The 17,741-nt window shown below is 32.8% G+C and overlaps 1 protein-coding gene across 1 annotated transcript in view; it reads right to left on the bottom strand.

The window, feature by feature from the left end:
- Positions 1-17,741, bottom strand: part of LOC127543895 (ethanolaminephosphotransferase 1-like) — a 149,646-nt gene that overhangs the window by 50,732 nt on the left and 81,173 nt on the right. Inside the window, exon 5 of the mRNA XM_051970230.1 lies at positions 8,398-8,666. Within this exon, the coding sequence (XP_051826190.1) occupies positions 8,398-8,666 (269 nt within the window). The remainder of the gene's footprint in view (positions 1-8,397; positions 8,667-17,741) is intronic.

The following is a 17,741-nucleotide window of genomic DNA, read 5'->3' as shown; positions in this document are numbered from 1 at the left end:
ATGGAGCAGTAATGAACTGAACCAGTTACACCCAGGGAAAGGACTCTGGGAGATGACTAAGAACCATTATATTGAATTGCCAATCCCTATATTTTTGCCAGCCTGCATTTTTTTTATTTCCTTCATAGCCTAATTGTACAATATTTCAGAATCTGATTCTTTTTGTACAGCAAAATAATGGTTTAGACATGTATACTTATTTTGTGTTTAATTTATACTTTAATATATTTAACATGTATTGATCATCCTGCCATCTAGGGGAGGAGGTGGGGAGAAAAAGGGGAAAAATAGGAACAAAAGGTTTGGCAATTGTCAATGTTGTAAAATTACCCATGCATATAACTCGTAAATAAAAAGCTATTAAAAAAAAAAAAAAAAAAGCACTTGATACCAAGTTGACCATCTCAGTAGCCCTGTAAGGTAGGTAGTTTTTATTCAACTGTTTCATCATGTCTGATTTTCTGTGACCCAATTGGGGTTTTCTTGGCAAAGATACTGGTGTGCTTTGCTATTTCCTTCTTCAGGTAAATAGGATTAAGTGTCTTGCCCAGCGCCACATATTAATAAATGTCTAAGGCCAGATTTAAACTCAAGACGATGAGTCTTCCTGACTACAGGTCTGGCGCTCTATCCACTGTACCACCTTTAAGGTAGATACCATGCATGTTATTATCTATATTTTAAAGATACAGAAATGGAACTGCAGAGAGGTTAAATTATTTTTCCAAGGTAACAGCTGGTAAACAGAAGGGCAGAAGAACCAAAGTTTTTTAGATGAACAGTCTACTATTCTATCTATTACATCACCTTGTTGGGGTGGGGGAAAGGAGGAATGGAAAATACTACAAAACCCCTCTAGTTCTTTGGCAAAGCAGAATCAGAATCTAAATGGATGCAAACTTCAAATGGATTGACCTCAGTATCTCTCACCTTTGTTTCCTTCAAGTTCTCATTACCACCTTACAAGAAAAAAGCCTCCAGTAAATCTTTAATACTCTATATGCTCCCTTCATATTGCTTTCTGGCTAATAACCCCCTAAGTGAATACTTTTCCCTTGACCTTGGCCATCCCCTCAAGCTATTATCTCTCATCTATTTCATAGTCACAGTCCTAGAAACAGCCAATTCACCCTCATTGCTCCTGTTCATTTTTCAACCTCTTGAAATCTGGGTTTTCGATCCTACCACTCAACCAAAATTGCTCTGTCTAAGGTTTCAGATGATTACTGAACTGCACAATCCAATGGCTTTTTCTCAGTCCTAATCCTTGTCGACATTTCCACGGCTACTAATTGGCATCCAACCACCCTCTCTTGGATTCTTTTTCTTCCCTTGGCTTCCATAATGCTAACCTCTCCTGGTTGTTTTCATTCTCACGAACATGTAATTGCATGGGGCACTGTGCTAAGTACAGCGTTAAGGAAGACTTCACAAATCAAACTCCATTTTCCTTGCCTTACAATATAAGGCAGATTAAAGTGACGTGATCCAGGATACACAGAAAGCAGAAGCAAGCCATTAAATCAGTACACTAATGGACAATAAAATATGAATAACATAAACAAGACAGGAAAAGGTATTTTTGGTATAGTTGAAGTAGGGAGAGGACAGTCAGTAGATTTTAGATTTACATGCATTATGAGGAGCCTATGATATAACATATGTAAAATGCTATCATTCTTTTATTTAAAATAAAGTGCTTATTATGTAACAGGCACTGTTCTAAATACTGGAGATATAAAACCAAAAATGAAAGTCCTCAAGGAGCTTATATTCACAAATTTCAAAACACTATATAAATATCAGTTTTTACTGTTCTCATTACTCTCTTTTTTCTCCTCTTAATTTGATGGAGTTCAGATATAATTCTTTTAAATTTGCAAAGCATTTCATGTAGATTAACTCATTCAATCTTGATAAAAGCTAATTTGCTTTTGAAAGATAATCCTGAAACTAGCCACTCTGCTGTAGGGAATTTTTTATGATTAATTTTCAAAATAACTACTTTTTTATTATCCAATTATTTACAATTTTTTTTTAAAAAGTCTTTATATATCTGCCCACAAATTTTCAGTTTCTTTTCTTGGATCAGCATTTTATTTTCTGCTCCCCCGCCCAAGGGTGTGTCCAAGGAGGACAGGCTGTCTCTCCTCCTCCTTCCTTTATCTGTCTCTCATTCAGATACTCTGGTTTTAATTATCACCTTAACACATGACTCCCAAATGTACATATTTAACCCTAATGTCTCTCCCAAATTCCTAAATATCAACAATAATCTCCTGAACAACTCTACATGTCTGTACAAACCAAAACACAATATTTCCAATATCTAATTCATTCCTCCAAAATTCTCTTATTTAAATCAAGAGCACGATCATTAGTCACAAAGGTTTATAGTTTCAAAGTAATCTTTGATTCTTCCTCTTTCCTACCCTACCACATTCAATCAGTTGATTTTACCTATGTACTAATTTCATATCCACTCCTTTCTTACCACTTAAGAAAAATTACTACCATCCTAATTAGGCCCAACTAATCTCTCTCTCAACTTACTGCAATAATTTTTCACTAGTTTCTCTGAAGCCATTGGTTTTCTCTAATCCTTTCTTGCACATCTGCCAAATAATCCCCTCAACAACTCTAGAAGGTAGGTACTATTATTATGACATTTAACTGAGGCAGCCAGCAGTTAAATGATTTACCCAGGATCACATAGATATTAAGAATTTGAGGTTGGATTTGAATGTGGGTCTTCTTGATTCTATGGATAGCTAAATTACACAGTAGATAGGGTACCAAACTTGGAGTCAGGAAAGCTTCCTGAGTTCAAATCTGATCTCACACAGTTACTCACTGGATGATCCTGGACAAGTCACTTTAACCCTGTTTGCCTCAGTTTCCTCATTTGCAAAGTAATCTGGACAAGGAAATGGCAAACCACTCCAGTATCTTTGCTAAGAAAACCCCAAAAGCTGTTTGACTGAAAATGATTAAACTCCCTGATTCCAGTTCAGTTGTTTTGTCTGCTGCCACCTAGCTGCAAATTCCAGTTCAACTTACTTTTTTAGAATAATTTCACATTCTCTTCTTCAGAAACTCTATGTTCTAACTGAACTGGTTTGCCTGAAGTTCTCCACATTTGGTATTCTCTATCCAATCTTCAAAGTTCCTCCCTGGCTAAATCCCATTGTTGAAGTGCTTTCCCCTTTCATAATTATTTTCCAGCATTGTGTCACATCTTCTCTGGCACTTAGCAGAATAATTTCAAATTCTTTAATTTAACATGTAAAACTCTATGGCAACAGATACTATCCTATTCTATAAATAGCAATTAAAGTATTATATAGATATCTATTCCCTTTCCCTAACAAATATCAACTGCACAGACAGGGAGCACATATTTAAAAAAAAAAAAAAAAGGTAATAAAGGAATAAACAATAAGTTAAAAAGAAAGTGTGAAGAAAGTACTATGTGAGATTTTAAAATGGGGAGAAACTAATTTTTGATTGGGAGGATAAGAGAAAACTTCATGAAGGAGGTAGCCTTTGAATTAAACTAAAATTAAATAAAAGAGAGCATAGGGGATTTTAGGCATTCGGGTCCAGCAAAGGTTAATAAGAGAGTACAGAACATATATGGAGAATAGTACAAATAGTTCGTTTTGCTTTGAAGCATAGTATATGTGAAAATTATTAGTATCAGATAAAACCAGGATTGTAAGATAGTACTCTTAAATAAGATAGGTGGCTTAGTGAATAGAACATTGGGCCTGCAGTCAGGAAGATCTGAGTTTAAATACACTCTTAGATGTTTAATTTATGTGATTCTATACAACTCTGAGAAAGTCAGTTAGCCTCTGTCTGCCTCAAATTCCTCGTCTATGAGTTGTTGTGAAGATCAAACAAGATAATAATTATAAAGTGCTTAACACATTGCCTGAAACTTAGTAAATTTTGCTATATAAATGTTAGCTATTATTATTATTATTATTATTATCCACTGTATCACCTAGCTACTCCAGATGGATCATGTCTTCTCCAAACTATTATTTCCCTCCCAATCAGACAGTATTCTCCATAAAGTGAGTATTCAAAAGATGTCTCTTGAATGAAATTTAAAAATACTTGTTATTGATGTTCAGTCATTCAGTTGTGTCCTCTGTGATCTCATGGACCACACATAGCACACAAAGATCTGTTATACTCTATTATCTCCAAAAGTCTATCCAAGTTCATGTTTACTTATTTATTCAATATATATATATATATATATATGTATATATATATATATATCATGATATACTTATATCCCCATTTCATCCTCTGCCATCCCCTTTTCTTTTTACTTTCCATCTTTCCCAACATTAGGGTCTTTTCCAATGAGCCCCATCTTCTCATTATGTAGCCAAAATAGTTAACTTTTTGCTTCAGTGTTTGACCTTGCAGTGAAAAGCCTAAATAATTTTTTTTTAAGTATTGTAAAAACACTTAGTAAAAAGAAACTTTAAAAGGCTAAATGCTCCACTTGCAACTTGGATTTTACACCCTTCATCTTTGGGAGTCCCCATTGATTCATCTCTTTCTATCTTTAATTTAATCTTGAGGACTGACTTCTTCCATGAACTATACAAAGATGCTCAGGTTTACCCTACTATACTTAAAATCATCCCCTTGTTCTTATCCTTTTCTTGGGGTACAATCCTACATTTTCCTCCCTTTCATTGCTTAATTTCTAGAAATAGGAATTTATGTTTGCTGTCCCTATTTCTATATCAATTACTAATTCAACCTCTTGAAAATTCACCACTTAACTGAAACTGCTTTCTCACAGATCATTGATAACCTACTTAATTGTTAAATCCCACAGTCCTCATCATCCTGGATATTTCTGTAGCTTTTGATATTTCTGTGTTTTATACTTTCCCCTGTTAGTCTCTTTCTCTTATTTTCAAAACACTTTAATTCTATACATACATATTTATCATAAAACTGTATTTTAATATAATTAATTTCCTTTGCAACCTTATATTTTTAAAATCTATTTAAAAACTATTCTGAAAAGAAATCCATGTTTCAGCCAATAGCTTAAAGGGACATATATCACAAAAAAGGTTAAGAATATCTGTACTGGACATTTAAAAATAATAGTAAGATCAAATTTTATATTGTGAAATAAGATATCAGGTACTTCATTGAATATCTGTTGGAGGTACTAGAACTGGACCAGTTGAGAAACTGAATTAAATATCAGATTACAAAGATACAAATTCATAAAAGCAAATTTGCTATTTACAAGTGGATGAAGATTTTTCTTTACCAAATGTCTTAATTTCTCTTTCATCGATGAAAATGATCTTATATATTTGTATTGCTGAATATACAAAGTAATATGATTTCTTCCTTTCTCTTTTTGAATAAACAATTTTTAATTTTTCTAAAGAAAATTTAAAATTCAATGGCACTCTGATCTCAGACACCAACCCCATTTCAAAAATGTAACTATCTCATGAATAAGCTGTCACTTTAAACTAATTGGAACACCGGTTTTAAACATAACACAGTAATTAAATTACTTACTAATTTGGATACAGCATCACAAAGGATACATAAAAGGCACAGGCATAAATCAAGAGAATTTCTAGATTTTAATGATGTGTCTTTTTCTAGGGATAGGCAATAGTTAAAATTTATTTCATGTCCCAATTAAGAAAGATATATAATCATATACAATTTGCCTGTGCTGAGAGTGAAATTAAATCAATCTAGAATCATTTCCTTTTTTATCTGTACAAGGAAAGTAGGGTTTTCATTTTGGTGAGTTGAAACTTATTTATTCAAGTATAAGAATTCAAGGAAAATAAAAATGGAAAATGATTAGCACTCAAGTGCTGAATGGAAGTTTGACCTCAAGAGATTACTACTAGTACTACTATTTCTTCTGCTACTTCTACTACTACTACAAACAATAATAATAAATAGGTAACACTAATAAAACATTTATTAGGTACCACGCATTGTGCTGTTTTACATCATTATCTCATTTGATCCTCAAAACATATGAGGAGCTATTATTTATCCCCAGTTTACAGATGAGGAAACTGAGGCAAACTGAAGTTAAGTGTCTTGCCCAGACTTACACAGTTAATAAATGTCTGAGGAAATATTTGAACTCAGGTATTCCTGATTCCACCCCCAGTCTACATACTGCAACATCTATCTCTGACCCATAACTATCTATCATGAAACTAAAACACACACATTTCCATCAATACAACCAGTGCAAAGGTTGCTAAATAAATAAATAAAGCAAAAGATAAGTAATGGTGTCACAGCACCTAGACCACTGTGCTTGGAATCAGGAAGATGCATCTTCATGATGAGTTCAAATCTAGCCTCAGACACTTCCTAAATATGTGATTCTGAGCAAGTCACTTAATCCTGTTTACCTCAGTAAAAATGAAATGGAGAAGGGAATGGCAAACCATTTCTGTATCTTTGCCAAGAAAGCTCCAAAATGAGATCAAATCATGGTCAAATCACCTGAGATGAATCTTAAAAAAAAAAAAAAAAAAAAAATTAGAACACAGAGGAGGGGTAATCACTACAATAAATAGAGCACTGGGTCTGGAGTTAGAAAGACAAAGAGTTCAAATGTGGCCTTAGACATGTATTAGCTAAGTGATCCTGAACAAAGTATATAACTTCTATTTGCTTTAATTTTTTCAACTATAAAATGGGGATAATAGGAATTATGAGGCTCAAATGGGATAATATTTGTAACGTGCTTAGCAAAGTACCTGGCACATAATAGGTGCTATATAAGTTCCATTCTCCTTTCCTTTAAGATGCTTGAATTTTGTGCTACTACTCTATAAAGTTCAGTTAAATTTGACCAAAATAAATATGAATGGAATAATATATGTAGTAATCTTACTCAAAAGAAAAATAAAATAAAAACAAAGAGACATCTCAAATTATTTATTAAAATAAATGAAGTTCTCTTATGAATGCATGATACCCAATATCACTCTTTTTCTTCCTAGGCCAACAGGAAATACCTATGGTCAAACATCAAAATTTCATAGTCCTTAAAAAGTGCAATTTTCTATGCTGAAATGGGCTATACTCTTCAATGGAAGTAAATGAAAATGAACAGCAGTCAACAATATTGCTATAAAAATCCCTACGGTATGCTTGGTAATAACAAGAATAAACCTAGATGGGAAAATATTATCCCATTATACACTAATGACTACTATAGTTGATTTTCCTCAACCAGTAATTATGGTTTTCATCATTGAACAGAGAACAAGATGATCTCTATTGTAGGCATTCTATAGTATGGGCATAAAGATGTCCAATTATAATGCTAAACAAGAAGAGTAAGGGTTCATCCAATTTAGGTGAATTAAATCCAAGCAGTCATTTGTGTCCATATTAAATGGTAAAAGAGAAGCTAGCTAAACAAGCAACAACAGTTTCTTCATTGTTATATGGTACTATGGTGGCTACTTAGACTTCCTTGACCTCACCCAAGACACAGTTTAAAGATTAGGTATAATGCATAGTATTCCTAAATTATATTTCCTAGATTAAACATAATTGAAAATTAAAAGTGCAGCTTGCCTTGTGCTAATCCAATCAAAATAATCACAGACTTGTCTCCTTTAAGTGGCACCCTGACAAATAGGATGGGGCTTCCTAAGCTGAAAAATGACAATATGCTTTTCTGTACTAAAAATATCTGGAGTTTATATTTCTAGTCTCAAACCTATTTATTAATTCCAATATGATCAGTGTTAATACTGAACATATTTATCAAATTTTATTCCTTGGAATAAAATAAGTTTATGATACTCATACAGACTTGTGGAAATATCCAACACACCTTTGTTTGATAATTACTATAATCAGGTCATCAACTTTTATCTTAACCATCTAGTTTTTAACTTTTTAGAAGTTAATAGAGTCAGTTCATTAATTTGTTAATTGTTCTTTCCTGATTAAGACACTATTCCTTGAATCTTTAGAATAAGATCAGTTTAGCATAACAAAATATCCAGAAAAGAACAGTATCATTTTAAAGGACTTAAATATATGTAAATTAACTTCAAAGTTAGTTATATCAATGTGGTCAAATTCAAATAGAAATAGGGGCCCCTAAACCTTCCACAAGGATCCTGCAGCCCCATAATGACTTAGCAAACCACATATTTAATATTATCATTGTTCAACAAATTTGCAGCTTTTCTAGAGGCTGTGAGAAAAGCTAGTTTAATTTTTCAAAATTATTTTTCTTTATAACAGTGTTGTCATTGTAGAAATAGTTCTCCTATACTGCTTTAGGAACTACCCAACATACAACAAAAGGATTTTAAAATTAGATAAAATTCTTACCACTTGGCTTAGGTCATATCCCCAAGGAAGAAAAAGGACTCCAGTGTTATATTTTTCCCAATGGGACAACATGAAGTTAAGCAAAACAATGCTCAGGAACAAAAACATCGTGTGCTTGGAAAATCCTGGGGAGTCCCCTGGACTTGCACAAACAGAGAACCAAGAAATTGTGAAAAGGGAAGTAGCCCAGCTATCCAACCCATGGTCAAATAGCTCTCCCAGAGGACTACTGGACTGTGTTCTTCTAGCATGTTTCCCATCTATAGAATCTGTAAAGGAAAAATAATAACAACAAATCAAATACTTCAATGGAAGAAATATAAGCCAATGTATTTTTTTTGTGTTCAATACATGAAATATATGTAATAAAAAAGAAATAAGATGTTAAGATTATCGCTCTAAACTTGGAATGAAACTTAAGATATCACTCACTCTACCCCTTCATTTTTATAAGTGAGGAAAGCAAATCCCTGAGAGAGATAAACAAGACACTTGTTCAATACCACACAGGTATTCAGTGGCAGAGCTGAGATTTGAATTTCGATTAGCAACTCCAAGTTCAGCACTCTCCCTATTGCTAATGAATAAAGTATACAAAATTATAACTATCACCAACTACTCTCAAAAACAAACTTGTCAACAAAGGTTTGATTTCTAGTATGCTAATACAAGTATCCAGGTTAGTCAATTCATCAGAAACAATTATCAGTTCACTGGAAAGAATTTATCCATTTATTTATTGGTTGTCATGGAATAGACCAGGTTCTCATTTCTTTGGGTTTATAGACTGAATTTTAGTTGTGTAAAAGTCTAAAATATGAAAAATTTACATATTTGTTTGTAAGACAAATACTTTTTTTTACATAAAGCATTCATCAACTCATAAATAATCAAAATTAGTATTATCCCTCCTTTATTCTTATGATGTTGTTCTGAAGTAACTAAAAGAATATGTGGCCCAAGAGGTGCTTTACCAAGTACCATCAACAATAACAACAACAAAAATTGAAAACTAGTCAGTCTGTTAATCAGCATTTATTGAAGGCTTACTATGTGCTAAGTAAGCATTGAGGATAAAAAAAGAAAGACAAAAAAAAAAATTTCTACTCTAAAAAAGTATGCATCCTAATCAATACAAATAACTAGGAATTTATTCAGAAGAAATTAATATCACCTGATTACATCTCCACTTGGCATCTGCTGCTGTCCCTGGTTCCTATGGTTGAGAACAAGATGTCCCTCCCCAAATGAGCTCATCCCCCCTAAACTCTCCATTATGCTCCTCACTCAAACCTTACTTGATACCAGCTCCCTCAGTTTCCATTCATGTCTGATAGGCAAGCTAAAGGACAGAATACCAAATTCTTCCCACACTTCCCTTATAGAGAGCAGAACCTGGAATTTCAGATACTTTGTTTGTATCTGTTGCCCTGCATGTTTTCAATTCTACTGAACAAGACACCCTCTGTAATTCCATTCCCTTTCCACATTTTCCTGCCTCCTTTTAAATGTTGTCCCCCCCTTTAGAAATTCCTTGAGAGCAGGGATCTGAAAGTAGTCTCCCCAGCACTTAGCACAATGTCTGGCACATAGGAGACTCGAAGATGCTTAATAAATGTTTCTTGGATTGGTTTACTGGATTCTATTGAAAGAGCAATAAATAGAACAGCTGTTTGATTTAATTTTTCACTTTTTACTTCATCTTTCAAGTATATTGATAGCAGAGAGCATTCCTTTTTTGTCCTTATCACTAGCACCTACCATGATGCATTAGCCAATTAATCACCATTTATAATGCACTTGCTATGTGCTAAATGTTTAATAAATAAATATTTGGTCTGATGGTGTCTGAATACAGACCAAAGCATATTATTTTTCACTTTCTTTTCTTTTTTCATTTGTATGGGGCAGGTTTGAGTTATCTTATACAAAATGACTAATATGGAAATATGCTTTACAAGATATGTGCATATCATATTGCTTACCATTTCACTGAAGGGGGAAAGGAAGGAAGAATAAAATTTAAAATTCAAAACTTAAAAAATTACCAAATATTAGTAATTGTTTATACATATTTGGCAAGGAAAATAAAATATTATTTTTTTAAAATTTTAACATTTGTTGAAATGAACTGAGCACATTTTCTGTAATACTGTGTCCTCACTAATCCCCAAATTAAAACAGTTCCATGTTCTTAACCTAAAAACAAAAAGACCAGAATGGATATTATTTAAATCAAATTTTAATATTGCTGCTAGTAAATTTTATGTTGACATTAGTTTACTCTACTATGATTTTATGATTTTTCTGTGATATAATTGGTTGATGAATATTTTAAAATGTTGCATAGGACAGGTAATTTATTCATTAGGTTTATTTTTAATACTCTGGATGCTAAATCAAACAGGGTAAGCTGGTGAAAACTTCTGTAGCGTTAAGAAACTATTCTCAAAACTTCATGATTGGCAAATGCTCAGTAAATTACCATAAAATTTAAAACTATAATAAAATACTAAAGAATAATGTATGTAATTTTTCATAACACATTCCCTTACAACAGCTAAAGGTGAGGAAGGGAGGACAACTTACTAATTAGGAGAATTGATAATTCATCTGAACTCAATGAAAGATAAATAAACAACCTAAAGTTAACCACAATCCTTTTATCTTTTTAACTTTGCTAGTTTAGACAAACTATAATCTTACTATGGTTAAATAAACCTAAAATTAACAAAAAGTTAAATTAATGACAATTAGCCACAAAGGACAGATTACAAAATGATATGTTCAGAATAAAGAATACCAGATTAAAGTATGATTTTGGGAAAAAAAAAAAAGGCATGATTTTGGTTCTTGCCTCATATAGTACAAACTATTTCAAATATAATAATCTGAGTTGGAATTAATTTCAAGAAAAATCATGTTTATTTAAAATAATCATCTTTCAGAAAGGGGAGGAGAGAGCAAGGACCTCTTTCTGAAAGGGGTCTTGGAGGGATGCTGGGGATTTGGAGGGAAGAACATGAGTGGGAAGGGGGATAATAACACACCCAAGTAATTATATGAAACAGAAGATAAATCATATTTGACCTCCAAGGTTCCCTTCTCACTTCCAAAAGTAAATAAACGATTATTATATGATTCCAGAAGAATAAGAGATATTCAATAATTATATGAATTTTGAGAAAAAAAGATCATTTTCACTTAGCAGCTCTTTCATGAAGGAGGTAACTATCAAACTAGGCTTTGAAGCAGAGAAAAAAATAAAGAGAGATGACATTTTAGACAAATCAATCAACCAACTCTTATTATTCAGTCTTTTCAGTCCAGTCTGACTCTTCATGATCTCTCATGGGGTTTTTGTGTCAAAGGTACTGGAGTGGTTTGCCATTTTTTTCCAACTCATTTTACAGGTGAGGAAACTGAGAAATATAGTATTAAGTGACTAGGTCACATAATTACTAAATTCTGAGATCAGATTTAATCTTTAAAAGATGAGTCTTCCTGTCTCTAGAAGGGCATTCTATTCATTGTACCAATTAGCTACCCTAAATAATAAACAGTTTTTAAGTGCCTAATCTGTGCTGAGCTCTGTGATAAAGCACAGGAATGATATGAGTAAAACACAGGGGTAGGAGAGCTCTGCACGTGTACATATGAGAGACAACTAGTAATTTGCATATTTGGAGAATAGACCGGTTCAGTGAAATTTTATTTATCTGCACATTTTTACTAACAAAGATATTTGTTAATTTGCAGAAATTCAAACTCTGAACCATCCCAGTCTGTTACCATGAAAGTTCAGAAAGTAAAGGGGCCTTTGGTAAAGATGTTTTAACTGGTAGACTAACATGAGTAAAGTTTGGATTGGAAAACCCTGATATCAAATATTTGAAAGGGAATATTTTGCATTACAACTATAAAAGAATAGTGGCACCATATTGTGGAGAGACTTGAATACTTGGATCATGAATCCTAGTTTATTTAGCAGAAAATAACTAGTCAGAGAAAGTTTTTTTTTTTTTTTTTTTTTTTAGCAGATGAGTCAACACAAATCATGTGTGTATAAGGAATATTATTAGTTTGGAAGTGGTAAGTAGATTGAAAGCAAAAGACAGTCACTAGCTAAAACGTTAGCTAACACCTTAACAGGAATTTGAAACAAAAAAAGGATTACCTTACAGTCCCAGCTTCTTAAACTTTGGGTCACAGCCCCATGTGAGGTCTCATAACTAAATGTCAGAGGTTACTAAATTATGATTATTAGGAATAAATATTTGATTTGTATACTATTTTCTATACTTATATATTTGGGGTCATTGAAAAATTTCTCAGGCAAAAAAGGAAGGAGTCACAAGCAGAAAAAGTTTAAGAAGTCCTGAATTCTAGCCCAACCCCTCTATTTTACAGATAAGAAAACTGAGTCCAAGAGAAGTGAAATAATTTATGTAAGGTCACAGCTATTTTACAATAGAGCTGGAGCTAGAACTGCTATCTAAATATTTGGTCACCAATCAAAGGAACATAATTAAAAGAAAGTATTGTAATCCTTGAGGTGGAAGCAAGATGACAGGTGAATGCCAAATAGAGAAAATAGAAGTAGATAAGAAACAATGGGAAGAAGTCAAAGAAATGCTGAATACTTTCTCAGCTTACCAACACCACTGAAAACATAGATTACTATACAGTGAGAACTGTCCATTCGAATCAAAATGACTTTCTTTACCATATCACAATTGGCCACCATACAACTAATTGTGCAATCACAAATATAACTGTAGTAATTAATGATAAAATATAGATAAATCTTTTTGTTTTATACAAATATCTGTAATATTGAATGGAATGGGGGGGGGGGGAATGCTGAAGAGCAAAACCATTACTCAAATCTTGTTGTTTTGAGCTGTCCAAGTGACTATCATAAAAATCCAGCTGGTAGTTTTTAATGCCAATCAGAGAATCCTGCCATAATGCCTATTGAAGTTTAATCTAAAATAAGTTATGCATGTTGTAATACATTTGTTCCTTATAGGACAAAATTTACACAGTGGGATTCTTTTTCATGTTTAATATACTGCTATTAGAAAACTCTAGTGTAAAAAGGAAGATCTCCCAATTAAAAGTCAGACTCAATAGTCAAAATATCTTGAACATGGTAAACAGGAAAGAAAAATGAAGGACCAAGAACTGAGGAGGCTACAAGAATTTTTCATTTAAAAAAAAAAAAAAAACCCTATACAATTGCCAACAATTCTGTGGTTTTAGCTGCTTTTAGAAGGAGGAATGTGATAATAGCTCCTGAGTGGAATAATTTTTGGCTAGACTTGTTTAAATCTGAGCCTAAAACTTTGAGAGAACAGCTTGGACTGCATTTATAATTTTTTTAAGTGCTATGCATTTCATCCTACTGTGGCCTTGCCAGACACAGAGCCTTTAGGGAGTCTGGCACCAGATTTTACACCGGCAAAGTGAACTCTAATACACTAGTTGTTATGAGCTACATAACTCCACAATAAGCATTAATGAGTGTGTGCCATTTCCCTACAGTACTGCTGAGGTCTTTCAAATAGACCCCTAAAATAGAATTCAAAGGCCTTTTCATTAGGGAAAATAATATAATTTCATTAAATCTCCAGTAGAGAATTAATCTAAATTAGAAGAGGTGACATAAGTAGAAAATATGAGATAGATACAGCTAGTGTTTCTATTTTTTCTTTAAATCCTTAATTTTTTTTGACAAATAGACTTCAAATTTCTAGAAAAAGATATAACTTACTTTTATACTTCATTTATGCTTTTCACTATTTGTTAATTAAATTTTTCATACATCTTAAGAAAGTTCAAATCCCTGCTCAAACACTAACTCTGTAACCCTGCTAAAGCTTTTAACCTTTATTTGCCATGTTTTCCTACCTGTAAAATAGGGGAAATAATAACCCTTACTTCCCAAGGTATTAGTAAGGAATAAATAAAATGATATCTGTAAGGCATTTAGCCCAGTATCTGGTATATATCAGAACCTAATAAAATGCCTGTTCCTTTCCTTCCTTTTCTAAATGTTTTCCTCATTAGGAAAAATTAGATTTCTTAAGAAAGCAGAAATAATAAAATGAGCTAGTACAATTTCCCTTATATCTATAGAGATGTGCAGTGGTGCTCTTAAAGTCAGGAAGATCTAAGTTAAAGCCTCAGACACTTACTTGTTCTATGACACTGGGTAAGACTTAATTCTGTTGGCCTCCATTAATGTATCGGTAAAACATGGATAATCACTCATACTTCACAGAGCTGTGAGGATGAAATGGCTCGTGCAAAACACTTTGCAAATTTGGATGCACTCTATAAATGCTAGCTAATGTTATTTCCGATTTCCATACAAACAATATAGTTCTTTAAAATTTTCAAAGTTCTTTGTTTAGAATAACCATATGAAGCCAATAGTATAATTATTAACATCTCTTTTTTGTAGTAAAAGAATTTAATCTTAAGGAAGTCATGTCCCTTAGCCAAGTTAATATAGGCAGAAAGTCCTGAAGCCAGATTTAGATTCAAGTTTCCCCATTCTAAATTTAATTTCTTCCCATAATGCCACATTCTCTGCTAAGTGAGAACTAAATAGTCTTTCTGAATGCAATACACTTGATGCTCCCTTTTAGCAGCCATAAAGCAATAATGTGGAACTTCAAAGAAAGCTCTCCTTCATTCAGCAAATTTAATTATTTGCATGACATTTTATACTCAGTTTGTACAGATAATATAGTAATTGCCTCCTTGGTATTTCACTAATAATTTGCTAAAGTTTTTCAGACATTTGTCAGAATAGAGCACTCATCTCTACCTATCAGACCCTGATATCAGAACATAGGCACCCCAACCTGCACAGCTTGCTTATATCATGACTTAAATTTAATTGAACTTGGAATTTGTAACCCTATTTCACAGTAGCATTAAAAAAATTGTATTCTATACACATGTTGATCAACGTTTTGGGCCTAATTAACCTTTTAAAATTATCCTTTCTTATATATCCATAGATATAAGTTGACTTGAAATAACAAAGTAATTCCTAAACACAATTTCTCTAAAATAAAAATTGTAGGTGAGCTAGAAAGTATGGTGCAGAAACATAAAAAGACAAGAGTAATTGGTCTTTAAAAATTAAGAATTAAATTCTAAGTCCTTACAAAAATGAAGGAGCAACTGCCAAATATTGTCATCAAAACCTAATTTACCAGAGATGACAGACATATTTAAATTCTTAACTTTATAAGAATTATTTTCTTAATTTTATTTCTTAGATTAATTATTTTGTTTTGCTTTTAGAAAGTGAAAAGTGGAGATTCTTAAGGGGATGGGAGATAAAATAGCTGGAAAAACAATGATGATCTATATATAGAAGACCTAATCTAGAAGCGGCTTTGGATGACTAGAATGAATGTTTTTTTGTATCTCTCTTTAAACTTTTATATCTGATATGTTCAAAAAAAGCCTGATCTTTTGGAAGATTATATCATTGTTTTTTTTTTAAGTCAAATATTTAAAGAATTCTCTTTAAAACTTGGAAAACCCCTAAACTGCCCGTGTTCAAAGAGCCTTTTGTTAAAAGTAGGGGTAGGGATTTACCAATTATCCCTGAAATTCACAAACAGCTTTATTTTGAAAGTCCAGAAGGTGGCAGCAGTTTACCATATAATTTTCTGACACTAGCTGTGGTTCCTTTATTCTTTGGTCATTTAAGTGTTCACAATGTCTCTCATTAAAGAAATATTACCATTTATTTAAGCCACTGTTTCTAGTCAATTTCCAAATTTTTCCTATATTTCCAAAGAAGATCTAAAGAATTCCATTCATTTTTATACTATTTATCACCTAATTGGAAATTCACGTCAGGTTTAATATAGTTCAAAATAGCAAAATTGTCAGGCAAGGTGAAAAAAAAAATTGGGAGATTGAGTAGAAAGAAAAAAGGAATATAAAAAGAAAGTGGGGGCTTTTTCTTATTTTAATTATAATATGAAGCAAAGTAGCTTGTCTAGAGTAGTATGGCTTTTTTAAAAAAAAAATCAGCTAAATTTAAGTATATTGCTGTCACTTAATTTTAACAGATAGATTTGTGAATTTGCAAATCTACTTTATAAATAAGTGTTTGAAGGATTTTGTGTTGTCACCACCACTAACTCCATTGTGGAGGATATGAGAGAGCTTCACATTCCCCACAAGTTTATTCCCAAACCTTTTCTTCAAACCCTTAACCATACTTTTTTTCACTCTCAAATAATGATTTTTCCTTCACTTTATGGGGGAAAAAAAAAGTCATCAATGTGAAATTCAATTCAAATGTCCTAACCTCTTAATATTTCAAAGTTCTCATTCATTTTCTTCTTTTCTTCCAGTTCCAGAAGGAAAAAGGTAGTCCTCTTTGTCAAAGCAACCTTCACCTCTACTTCTCAACCTATTCTACACCTTGCCTGTGATTTTGCTACATGAATCATACCCTGTCCTCTGCACCTCTTCTCTTTAAGTGGCTCCTACTACAGTACAAAATATGCTTAGGTCACCCCAGTCTAAGGAACAAACCCAAAAAAACCCTTTCATTGATTGTGTTGCTCCTTTAAGTCATTGTACTCACTGGCTACATTCCTCACCGCTCACACATTCCTCAACCATAATAATTTGGCTTCCAACTTCCCTAATCTCCTCAGTTTTCTATTAACAAATAAATGACCTCCTTGTTCCTAAATTCAGTAACCTAATTCTGTCCTCATCTTTAACTTCTTCAGCATCTAATGCTATGATCTACTTCTCTCTTCCCTCTGCTTTTTGAGATACTGCATTCTTCAATTCTTTTTTCCTCTCTGATAGCTTCCTTACTCCAACTTTCTCCCCCCTCCCAAGTTCTGTTCTTTGTCACCTTCTAAATTCTCTGTGGGTCTGATTCACTATTTGAATTATCATCTCTATAAATGACTCTCAAATCTTTACCTCTCCTCAAATATCTTATTTCCCACCCAGCTGCTTTCATTTTAGATTTCTTCAGCTTCTCTATTATTCCCACCTGGTCAGGTGCCTTCTCCCCTCTCCCCCATCCCATTCCCTTTCCAGGTTTTGTATATTTGCAAGCTTCCCCTATTTGATTATAAGCTCTTGGAGGGCAGGGACTATCTTTTTTTTTTTTTTTCATATTTGAAATACTAGCACTTAAAATAGTGCCTGGCATATAACAAGTGCTTAATAAATGTTTATTTACCATTGGTCTTCACTCTCAAATTCTTCCAAAAGCTCCTATCCTATACTTACAATTTTTAGATATCTACATTCATATTTCCCAACAACAAATCAAAATC

Source organism: Antechinus flavipes, chromosome 1 (assembly GCF_016432865.1).
Source record: "Antechinus flavipes isolate AdamAnt ecotype Samford, QLD, Australia chromosome 1, AdamAnt_v2, whole genome shotgun sequence".
NCBI lineage: Eukaryota > Metazoa > Chordata > Mammalia > Dasyuromorphia > Dasyuridae > Antechinus > Antechinus flavipes.
The sequence above is the reverse complement of the archived record's forward strand: the minus strand, read 5'-3'. Positions and strand labels throughout refer to the sequence as shown.